The sequence below is a fragment of the Theropithecus gelada genome, chromosome 5 (genome assembly GCF_003255815.1).
Source record: "Theropithecus gelada isolate Dixy chromosome 5, Tgel_1.0, whole genome shotgun sequence".
NCBI lineage: Eukaryota > Metazoa > Chordata > Mammalia > Primates > Cercopithecidae > Theropithecus > Theropithecus gelada.
Genome location: NC_037672.1, coordinates 88,520,531 through 88,532,933, shown reverse-complemented (window position 1 = coordinate 88,532,933; position 12,403 = coordinate 88,520,531). Strand labels below are relative to the sequence as shown.

Below are 12,403 nucleotides of genomic sequence, written 5' to 3'. Positions count from 1 at the left end.
TTTGTTTGTTTTTTTTGAGACGGAGTCTCGCTCTGCCACCCGGGCTGGAGTGCAGTGGCCAGATCTCGGCTCACTGCAAGCTCCGCCTCCCGGGTTTACGCCATTCTCCTGCCTCAGCCTCCCGAGTAGCGGGGACTACAGGCGCCCGCCACCTCGCCTGGCTAGTTTTTTTTGTATTTTTTAGTAGAGACGGGGTTTCACCGTGTCAGCCAGGATGGTCTCGATCTCCTGACCTCGTGATCCGCCCGTCTCGGCCTCCCAAAGTGCTGGGATTACAGGCTTGAGCCACCGCGCCCGGCCAGAGCAACTTTTCTTGATGGGCAGAAGAAGTCAAGCCAGTGAATGAAGTAATGAGAGGTGCAAGTTTTAAGAATAGACTGGCCAACAGTGGCAAGTGTCAGAAAAGGGAAAAGAGATGGAATATGAGAAGACTCTACAGGATTTGACCTATGCAGAAAGAAAGTGCAGTCATGACAAGGGAGTGCTGGGGGTGCAGTGCAGAATGAGTCAATGGATTGGGGAAAATGCAGCTTCTAGAAATTATCTACACATTTCCTAAAAAACAAGGTGGTAGGGGAATGAGAAGTTAAAAAAGTTGGAAGAATATGAAGTTAGGGTTAAAGAAAGTAACTTGGCCTCTACAATTCAGGGAGGGAACACTTTTTTTTTCAGAGACAGAATCTCACTGTGTCTCACAGGCTGGAGTGCAGTGGCACAATCATAGCTCACTGCAGGCTCAAACTCCTGACTTCAAGCAATCCTCCTGCCTCAGCCTCTTGAGTAGCTAGGACTACAGGTGCACACAACTACACATGGCTAATTTTTTTCTTCCTTTTTTTTTTTTTTTATATAGAGACAGGGTCTTGCTGTGTTGCCCAAGCTGGCTTGAACTCCTGGACTGAAACCATATTCTGACCTTGGCTTCCCAAAGCACTGGGATTACAATTTATCATGGAAGTACATAAAGAGGAAGGAAAGCTCTACACATGTACAATTACTTTGCTTGTTCAAAGAAGAGAAGGCCTAAACAACACATTACCTGCCTGTCAATAACTTGTCAAATGCTTTGACTTTTCTTTTTTTTTTTTTTTTTTTTTTTTTGAGACCGAGTCTTGCTGTGTCACCCAGGCTGGAATGCAATTGCGTGATCTTGGTTCGCTGCAACCTCCTCCTCCTGGGTTCAAGTGATTCTTCTGCCTCAGCCTCCTGAGTAGTTAGAATCACAGGTGCATGCCACCATGCCCAGCTAATTTTTGTGTTTGTAGTAGAAACAGTGTTTCACTATGTTGATCAGGTTGGTCTCGAACTTCTGACCTCAGGTGATCCACCTGCCTCAGCCTTCCAAAGTGCTGGGATTACAGGTGTGAGCCACCGTGCCTGGCCAGATGCTTCGGCATTTGAAGCCTCAATTTAGCTTTGTTATTCTTCCCCAAAATGGGTACAAATGTTATTTTAATGTATCAATTTACTGCTGAGGAAACTTAAGAACACTGAGAATTTAGGAACATTGAAATGTACATGACAGCAAAGAGCACAGTTGGGCATAAACGTCATATGAATGCCAAACACATTTATGTGTACTCGCTATATATACTGGATAGTGAGCAAGACATTTTTATTTGATCTCTAATTCTTGTCATTTAATTCATCATCATCATCTAAACACTCTCAGTACTTCTCAGAGATAAGTACATTAAAACTTATCTTTTAATTTTTTTTGCCAGAAACCAACAGACCACAAAACAACAATAAAATGGAAAACAAACAGAATATATGGCGCATTGTAGATTGATAAGGTCATAATATAAGAAATAGAAGGAGGAATATATAATATCTTCAAACTACCTACCTTTGATGTCTCCCTTGGTAAGTAGGGAGAGAAAGACACCTTTAACTAAGAAAGCATATTCAGGCAAGAAACTCAGCTTAGAAGTAAGGAGGAAGAGGTGCTTTCAGAGTAGTTATTAGTGATTTATATGCTTCTCTTCTCATGGAAATCTTCATTTTCAAAGCTTAGCTCAAATGCTACCTCTACCACAAAAGATATTCATCAAGTATTCATCATTTCTTCAGTTATATTTAAGCAATGCCTTGAAAGACAGCTGAAAAGAGAAAAAGATCCCTTAACAAAAGGCAACTGGTTTTCTCATGAAACCAATTAAATAAACAGAAAGATAAATACACAGGACTGTGAGTGATTGCCTTACAATACTCACAAACAGTCTGTAAAACTTCATTCTATTACTTTCAACAGTGACCAAAAAGATTTACCCAGCGTTAAGCACTGTACTAGGAATGGAAGTGATGGCTATGGGATGCCCTGTTTGGAGGTGGACTTGGTCTAGTGAAGAGCCTGAGGCAAACAGAAATGTAGTCAAATAATTACTACACAGTGTGATAGGCACATGGCATAGAAGCGGCATGGTGTCTAGAAGGAATGAGTTTCTCTGTCCCACTCACGCCCCTAATACCTCTGAACTCATCTGCATTCTCTCTCACTCACTATACTTGAGCTCCATTTTGAGTTTCTTGAACATGCCAAGTATGCTTCTGCCTCAGGGCCTTTGCACTTCTTATTCCTCTGTCTGATAGCCTGCCAGCCTGAAATCCACGGGGCTTACCTCCTATCTCCATTCAAGTCTCTTATATCACTTCATCAGAGTAGCTTTCCCTGACCACTCCATACAAAATTGCACCCCATCCCTTCATTTTATATTGCTTACTCTTTTCATAATTCTTATCATCATGAAATATCATACATTCATATGTTTATTATCTGACTCTCAAAGAAACAAAGAAAGAACTTTGTTTTATTCACGGTTGAATTTACATAGCTGGAAGAGTTCCTGGCAAAACAAATGGGAAGAGATAAAATTGGATTCAGGAAAGATTTCACAAAGGTGATTATACCCCCAGAGTTTAGAAGGATGCAAGAGATTATCATAAAAAGATAAGGGAGCTGGGAATAGCAGGTAGAAGTGTGTTCAAAGGTAAGAAAGATTAAAATCACATGGTTTGTTTAAATAATGTGAGATGGTGCAGTGTTGGTTGGGCATAACCTTTCACTTGTGCTTCTATTACAACACAGCCACCTTTTCTTTTGTAGGAGAGTTGTTTACCGCCCCTGTCTTTCTCAATAACTTGAGAGCTCTTTAAGGGCTGGGACTCTTTCACTCATGTTTTCATTTTCCAAGTTCTTAAACAGAGCAGATATTCTGTAATTGCTAAATAAATAAATGATAAAACAATATTTATTCATTGAGGAGCAAGAAAACTCATTTATTTGTTCAATTAAAATGGATTTCTCTCTGTTGACAAGTGAATGCCCTGTTTGTAAACTTTATAAATGAAAGAGACCTCAGAGGTAATTTAATTTAGCCTTTCCATTTTATAGATGAGGAAACTGAAGCATAGAAAGGTTGATTGCCTGACTATACAACCTGCTAAGTATAATGAAGAACTGAGGCCAGGCCTGGTGGCTCATACCTGTAATCCCAGCACTTTGGGAGGCCTAGGTGGAAGGATTGCTAGAGATCACGTGTTCCAGACCAGCCTAGGCAACATGGTGAGACATTGTCTCTAAGAAAAATAAAAAATTAGCCAGGTGTGGTGGCATCTGCTTGTCTGTAGTCCCAGGTACTCAGGAGGCTGAAGTGGGAGGACTGTTTGAGTCTGGGAGGTAGAGGCTACAGTGAGCAGTGACCCTGCCACTGCATTTCAGCCTGGGTTACAGAGCAAGATGGTTGTTGTTGTTTTTTTAAAAAACAAAACAACACACACACAAAAAAATCAAACAGGCCAGGCGTGGTGGCTCATCCCTGTAAGCCCAGTACTTTGGGAGACCAAGGCAGGCAGATCACCTGAGGTCAGAAGTTCAAAACTAACCTGGCCAAAATGGTGAAACCCCTCTCTACTATAAATAGAAAAATTGGCTGGGTGTGGTGGCGCGTGCCTGTAATCCCAGCTACTTGGGAGGCTGAGGAAGAAGAATCACTTGAGCCCAGGAAGTGGAGGTTGCAGTCAGCAGAGATGGCACCACTGTACTCCAGCCTAGGTAACAGAGCGAGACTCCACCTCAAATGAATAAACAAACAAACAAACAAAAAATCTGGCGCTCCAGTTTGAAGCACAGTATGTCATCTTTTCACTTAAAGATGTGCTTTCAGAAGTGGCCTGAACATTTGGTTTACCTATTAAAATAAAAACTGTACATACTTTATGATCTATCTTCGAGAAACAGACAAATCTCAAGAAGCCATGAGGATCTTCATTGTCGTTTTTTGTTGCAGTTAAAAGTGTAAAGTCGAAAGCAATCTGGGTGTACATCAATGGAGAAATAGCCATATTCACTCTGTGATAGCCATACTATGCAATTTTATGAAGCACTTAAAATGGATATAGTTTGACTCATACAAAAATGCAAAACAGCTCCAAGACACGGATGCTAACCAAAAAAAAAGGAAGTCGCCGGATGATACTATACTATACTGTACTATTTAAGACTTGTCAGTCTCAGGTTTTCCCACCAAAACAGTACAACACAGGAAGTAAGTGTATAGGAAATTTCAGAATGATGAACTCCAAACAGGATATGCATCTGTAACAAGGGCTACCTCTGGAGAGAAGGGTAGGGGAATGAGGCGGTCTTTGACCTTGACAGTAATTTATGGTTTTTAACAAGGAGGGTGCATTCTTCATCTATTAGTTTTGCTTTTGTTGGCTGTGAAAATTAATTTTTCAAGAAATAGTACTGACTGTGATTTCTTCTCCATTCAGTGAGGAAAGGGAGTGACAGGTAATGATTCTGTATCAAGGCTGATTAAAGAATAAAAGGCGGCCTTTCGGAAGATTAAAAAGCAAAGAAAAGGTTGAGAAGAAAGAGCACGAAGAGTGGAAGGGAACAATGGTGTACTCGCTAGCAATGGCAATACGGGTTATTAAAGGGAAGGGTGGGGGCGGGGAACCCTGGACTACTCAGGATGCAACGAGAGGAAGCCACGCTAAACAGCAAAGCGGGATCCTAGAGGGGCAGGGCCCACCTCAGCGCGCAGGCGCAACCAGGCCCAGGTGGCCGCCGCCGCGGAAGCGAAGCCACCTATAGACGCCGCGCCGCTTGGGTCTGCTGCGCATGCGCAGGCGGATCCGCGCTGGAGTCTTCATCTTTACTGCCGCTGCTGCCGCCTTCCTGGGATTTGAGTCTCGAGCTTTCTTCGTTCGCTCGCCGGCGGGTTCGCGCCCTTCTCGCGCCCCGGGGCTGAGAGGCTGGGAAGGGGTTGGAGGGGGCTGTTGATCGCCGCGTTTAAGTTGCGCTCGGGGCGGCCATGTCGGCCGGCGAGGTCGAGCGCCTAGTGTCGGAGCTGAGCGGCGGGACCGGAGGGGATGAGGAGGAAGAGTGGCTCTATGGCGGTACGAAACTTCCTGTCCCTGTCTCTTTCTCGGGTTCTGTTAGGCCTCCCCTCTTGGCCCTCAAACGGCCGGCGTTCCGGCCCCTCGCGCCGCCACTTCGGGCCTCTGGTTGGGAGTCCTGTCCGGCCTGACTTAGGCCGAGCGCAGCGTGCGCGTGCCCCCCGCTCCCGCGGCGGTCTCCCGCCTGGCCCAAGCCCACTATACGCACCCACCCTGCGGCGGCCGGGCAGGGCTGGGGGGCTATGACTGGTCCCGGCCCCCGGCTTCGCCGTGCTTTCCCTGGGGCGTCTCGGTCGCCTCGCTGCTGCGCTCTTTACCCTTGTTTTTTTCCGTCGATTCTGAGGTGGTGGTTTTTTGTGTCTGTTTTTGCCCCGTGGCCTTAGGGTGCCCTTCCTGTCCCTTCTTTCAGAAACAGTCATTCTGTAATAATAGCGAAATAAAGTTAATGCTGTACAACTAACGTCTTGTTTCTTGATGGTCAGTTTGTATGGAATGCACCTGCAAGGGTACCTCCTTGTCTGAAAGTCGTGCTTTAAAAATAATTAATTAAGAGAGAGAGAGAGAAAGATGGCCCATAAAGAAAACCCTGAATGTCTCCTGTATTAAGGTGAAGTTTTTCTTTTTTAAGAGACTGCCGTTTAACCTACATCATGGAGGTATCTCATGACCCTTCGGCTTACAGTTTTCAGTGTCATCTCATATATTTCTTTTTCTCAAAATAAATTTAATACATCATGTACTTCTCTCTAGAAGGGACATCTGGTTTTTAGCTTTCGTTAATTCACAATCCCTTCTTGCCTGTTACACCAGATTTGAAACTTAATGTTTGTTCCTTGCCTAAAACATACATTCTTGATTGTCTTTAGAATAGAATAGTAAAAGTGCACATTGGGCACCACGCAGGTCCTTGATGATGTAACTTTGATAAACTTGTAAAAAAAAAAACCATTATCTTTGGTGGCAAGATTTAGCATTAGTCTTTGAAATGTGAATGTGTAGGATTTCTTTTACAAAGATCTGGAAATCTTCAGTACCTCTTAAGTTTACGCTTATTTTTATACCAGTAAAGTCTGATTTTTTTTTTCCATAAAATACGTATCTTGTTAAGTAATTATAAGGTGATCTAACTTTGGATGTGCTTATAGGCCCATGGGACGTGCATGTGCACAGTGATTTGACAAAGGACCTAGGTTAGTGCTTGTGATGATCACTTCAGATTTTCATAATACTAGTTTCTTTAAGAGTGGTTTCTTTATTTTGTTTGCTTATTTATTTATTTGTTTATTTTACTTGGTAGATGAAAATGAAGTTGAAAGGCCAGAAGAAGAAAATGCCAGGTTAGTGAAATTTTCTGTTGATGCCTATTACACAGATTGTGTGATACAATGGTTCTGTCAGTTGTCAAAATTATTTTCTTACAATCATTGGCGTCATTACAACACTTACAACATTTTGGAGGACATCGAATCCTTTAAAGGTTATTCCAGTTTCAGGACCTAATCTTATGCCAATTCTGTTTGTTGATAGTTTAAAGGACAAAGTTTTTGAACTTAGGATTGGACTGATTTTACACTGTTAAGTAACTTGTTACTCTTAAGTGACTTCAGTAGTGAAGTATACAGTATAATCATTAAGCTACCGATAAAAATATTTTAACTTAATTGAAAATGTTTTTAAGTAAATCAGGAACACTCCAAACTACTGCTTTTCCAGTTTATTAACATTTTTGATGGTATAATGGCACTTTGGTTGTAATTTCAATGCTATGTATTATTTACATTCAAAATGTAATTAGCTGATTTGTTATAAGATTGATTTCTTTGTTAGATTATAAGAAAGATGTAAGTATTTGATTATAGAACATATACAGGGAGTCAGAATTTTACCCCGAATTTCAGAAAACAACCCATGCAAAGAAGTACATGGAGATGTCGGCTTTACCCTGACCACTTGCATTAGTGTCAGTAATGGAGAGGTAGGTAGAAGATTTTAAAGAATATTTGGGTTTAAAAAGTGGAAGATATACCACTTCATACCGAGTAAGCTGCAATCAGAAAGATAAAACAGGTGTTGGTGAGGATATGGAGAAATAAAACCCTCATACACTTCTGGTGGGATTGTAAAATGGTGCAGCTGCTTTGAAGAACAGCCTGACCATTTTCTCAAATGGTGAAACATGGAGTTACCATATGAGCCCTCCACCTTAGAGAAATGAAAAACATTCACACAAAAACTTGTACGTGAATATTCATAGCAGCATTGTTAATAGAAAATGGGAAAAAAAACCTCGCAGCTGCATCAACTGATGAATGGGTAGATTAAGTGTGTTATATCCATACAGTGGAATATTATTTGGCAGGGAAAATAAAATGAAGTACTGGTAGATGTTACAATATGGACGAACCTTGCAAATATGCAAGGGAAGCCGGTCCATAGAGACAGATTACTGGTTGCTAAGAGTTGGGTGAGTGATTGCTAATGTATACAGAGTTCCTTTTGGGAGTGATGCATATATTCTGGAATTAGATAGTTGTGATGGTTGGACTATGTGAACATATTAAAACTCAGTGGTCCTGTTTGAATGGATAGATTGTGTAATATGTGAATTGCATCTCAAAGCTGTTAACAACAAAAAATGAATAGAGGGAAAAAGTGAGAAATGGAAGTAGAAATAGCTTAGGAGGATCTGAAACTACAGTTCAACTTCCTTACCCAAAAAATCCCCTATAGTCTTTTCACTCATTGATATATTATCTGAAATGTTATTTCATTTTAAAATTTATGTGTTCAACTCATTTCCTAATTCAGATCTCAACCACAAAGTTGAGATTAGTTTTAATTTATGTTATGAATGTGATTGAATATTTCTTTATATCCATTCCTTCAGTTGGTCAAGAAATTAATTACAAGGTATAGTTTTACAATCAAATATATTTCTCTCTATGATCATCTTTATCCCATTGATTTTTTTTTATTTTTTATTTTATTTATTTATTTATTTATTATTATTATACTTTAAGTTCTAGGGTACATGTGCATAACGTGCAGGTTTGTTACATATGTATATTTGTGCCATGTTGGTGTGCTGCACCCATCAACTCGTCATTTACATCAGGTGTAACTCCCAATGCAATCCCTCCCCCCTCCCCCCTCCCCATGATAGGCCCCGATGTGTGATGTCCCCCTTCCCGAGTCCAAGTGATCTCATTGTTCAGTTCCCACCTATGAGTGAGAACATGCGGTGTTTGGTTTTCTGTTCTTGTGATAGTTTGCTAAGAATGATGGTTTCCAGCTGCATCCATGTCCCTACAAAGGACACAAACTCATCCTTTTTTATGGCTGCATAGTATTCCATGGTGTATATGTGCCACATTTTCTTAATCCAGTCTGTCACTGATGGACATTTGGGTTGATTCCAAGTCTTTGCTATTGTGAATAGTGCCGCAATAAACATACGCGTGCATGTGTCTTTATAGCAGCATGATTTATAATCCTTTGGGTATATCCCCAGTAATGGGATGGCTGGGTCATATGGTACATCTAGTTCTAGATCCTTGAGGAATCGCCATACTGTTTTCCATAATGGTTGAACTAGTTTACAATCCCACCAACAGTGTAAAAGTGTTCCTATTTCTCCACATCCTCTCCAGCACCTGTTTTTTCCTGACTTTTTAATGATCGCCATTCTAACTGGTGTGAGATGGTATCTCATTGTGGTTTTGATTTGCATTTCTCTGATGGCCAGTGATGATGAGCATTTTTTCATGTGTCTGTTGGCTGTATGAATGTCTTCTTTTGAGAACTGTGTGTTCATATCCTTTGCCCACTTTTTGATGGGGTTGTTTGTTTTTTTCTTGTAAATTTGTTTGAGTTCTTTGTAGGTTCTGGATATTAGCCCTTCGTCAGATGAGTAGATTGCAAAAATTGTCTCCCATTCTGTAGGTTGCCTGTTCACTCTGATGGTAGTTTCTTTTGCTGTGCAGAAGCTCTTTAGTTTAATTAGATCCCATTTGTCAATTTTGGCTTTTGCTGCCGTTGCTTTTGGTGTTTTAAACATGAAGTCTTTGCCCATCCCTATGTCCTGAATGGTACTACCTAGGTTTTCCTCTAGGGTTTTTATGGTATTAGGTCTAACATTTAAGTCTCTAATCCATCTTGAATTAATTATCGTATAAGGAGTAAGGAAAGGATCCAGTTTCAGCTTTCTACTTATGGCTAGCCAATTTTCCCAGCACCATTTATTCAATAGGGAATCCTTTCCCCATTTCTTGTTTCTCTCAGGTTTGTCAAAGATCAGATGGCTGTAGATGTGTGGTGTTATTTCTGAGGACTCTGTTCTGTTCCATTGAGCTATATCTCTGTTTTGGTACCAGTACCATGCTGTTTTGGTTACTGTAGCCTTGTAGTATAGTTTGAAGTCAAGTAGCATGATGCCTCCAGCTTTGTTCTTTTGACTTAGGATTGTCTTGGAGATGCGGGCTCTTTTTTGGTTCCATATGAACTTTAAAGCAGTTTTTTCCAATTCTGTGAAGAAACTCATTGGTAGCTTGATGGGGATGGCATTGAATCTATAAATTACCTTGGGCAGTATGGCCATTTTCACGATATTGATTCTTCCTATCCATGAGCATGGTATGTTCTTCCATTTGTTTGTGTCCTCTTTGATTTCACTGAGCAGTGGTTTGTAGTTCTCCTTGAAGAGGTCCTTTACATCCCTTGTAAGTTGGATTCCTAGGTATTTGATTCTCTTTGAAGCAATTGTGAATGGAAGTTCATTCATGATTTGGCTCTCTGTTTGTCTGTTACTGGTGTATAAGAATGCTTGTGATTTTTGCACATTAATTTTGTATCCTGAGACTTTGCTGAAGTTGCTTATCAGCTTAAGGAGATTTTGGGCTGAGACAATGGGATTTTCTAACTATACAATCATGTCATCTGCAAAGAGGGACAATTTGACTTCTTTTCCTAACTGAATACCCTTGATTTCTTTCTCTTGCCTGATTGCCCTAGCCAGAACTTCCAACACTATGTTGAATAGGAGTGGTGAGAGAGGGCATCCCTGTCTTGTGCCAGTTTTCAAAGGGAATTTTTCCAGTTTTTGCTCATTCAGTATGATATTGGCTGTGGGTTTGTCATAAATAGCTCTTATTATTTTGAGGTACGTTATTTTAAAATCTTATTTTCTTATCAAACGTTCTTTAATTTTAATTCTGCAATACGCAACTTGCTGAATTTTATTGGAGGGAACCTTCTACTTTCCCTGAGTCTCACTGTCAACATAGCTTTATATTTCTTTCTACAACTTCATTTGGGGAGCCATTGAGTTGATTTCATCCTATGGGGGAGAAAACAAATTCACTGTAAAGTGTTATTTTTCTAGAAAAAGCTTAAAATTTTATCATGTTTCTAACATTCTCATGGTGATAGAAAATTAAAACTTCTAAAAGAGTAGGCCTATTGAAGAAAGGAACTCTGCCAAACATACTGCTATCTGGCTTGGTACATCACTGCATTGCTCTACCTAAGTTCCTGCTGTTAGAATTTGCCCCAGTTTCCTACTGACAGGCTCATTGCTGAAGCCCCTGTTTTTCTTAAACATTGCATTACAGTCTCCAATTGTGTTATATCTACCCAAGTTTTGACTAAAGAAAGGATACTGTTTTGTGACATAGGAAGCAAATGGGACTTGTTTCTGGCTACCGAGAAGCTTATTTCAGCAGGAGATAAATGTACTGAACAATTACAGCTGCATATTTGTTTTCTTGAAGCAAGCAGTGGAACAATGAAAATTTAACAGTTAGCTTTTGACTTTTTATCTTTCATTTTGCTTTATTTGGTGATTGTGGTATAAAATGCCACTGTAAAGATCAAATTGATTTACATAGAAACTACCCGACAGAAAGTGCAGTTTAGAAGAGATTAGCAGAAATCTAATGAAAAGTGCTCTGAACTGTGTCAACATCTGGACATTTTTGTTAAGAATGCTACTAAATAATTTAGAAAGTTGGGCCAAATCAGCTACTTGCTTTGTACTTCAATTTTCTTATCTGTGAAATGAGGTGATGGTTAATTCCCACTGTTGAAATTTTAATTACTAAAAAATGTAAGAAACCAATTACGCTATGGTACTGGAAGTGTTATTTGCTGGTAAATGACCATATGCTTGAGTTTCATGGGAATGTGAATGTTTTATTGTTGCATACCAGTTTTGTTGGGAAAAGACAAGTTCAAGTATTAACTGGTCTTAAAGTAATTACTTTTAACGTTCATGAGAATTAGCTCCTTACTAATATCAAATTGGAGAACCGCCTTGAATGAAGATACTTTTTTTAATCTTAAAATTTTATTTTTTATTCAATAAAGGACGTATCTTCAATAAGATTGATAACATAGAGAACCAAGAAGAAGCGTGTATGTTAACTGAATACTGAAAGAGTTAATGTGATTATACCACAAATCTGAGTTCTTGAACACCAAGGAAAAGAGGAAACTGTATTACGTAGGTCTGGGTAGTGATAGTAGTAGTACATGGTACACAGTGGATGTTCAGTAAAGATTTAGGATAATTAAAATTAAGTTTGTCATATAGTTTTAAAATGTGTAAAAAGTTTGAATTTCAGCCCACCATCAAATTATAAATCATTAATTGCGTTCTTTTTTTTTTTTTTTTTTTTTTGAGACAGCCTCTCACTCTTGCCCAGGCTAGAGTGCAGTGGCATGATCACAGCAACCTCCACCTCCCAGGTTCAAGCCATTGTCTGCCTCACCCTCTGAGTAGCTGGTTTTACAGGCGCCCACCACAATGCCTGGCTAATTTTTTTTTTTATGTTTTTAGTAGAGGTGGGGGTTTTATCATCTTGGCTACGCTGGTCTTGAACTCCTGACCTCATGATCCACCCGCCTCAGCCTCCCAAAGTGCTGGGAGTACAGGTGTGAGCTCCTGCTCCCAGCCTGGCATTTGCATTCTACTTACAATGTTGAGTACTTGTTTTATGCA

General features: G+C 40.2%; 1 protein-coding gene across 10 annotated transcripts in view; it reads left to right on the top strand.

Moving 5' to 3' along the window:
• The first annotated feature begins 5,124 nt into the window (after positions 1-5,124).
• Positions 5,125-12,403, top strand: part of FIP1L1 (factor interacting with PAPOLA and CPSF1) — a 76,156-nt gene continuing 68,877 nt past the window's right edge. For 6 of the 10 annotated variants that reach the window (XM_025386377.1, XM_025386376.1, XM_025386373.1 and 3 more), the window contains exons 1-3: positions 5,139-5,406; positions 6,552-6,596; positions 6,704-6,743. In XM_025386377.1, coding sequence (XP_025242162.1) covers positions 5,322-5,406; positions 6,552-6,596; positions 6,704-6,743 — 170 coding nt within the window. In that variant the 5' untranslated portion in view covers positions 5,139-5,321. Of the gene's footprint in view, positions 6,744-12,403 lie in introns of all 10 variants that reach the window. The other 4 variants (XM_025386379.1, XM_025386378.1, XM_025386372.1 and 1 more) reach the window with 3 other exon arrangements.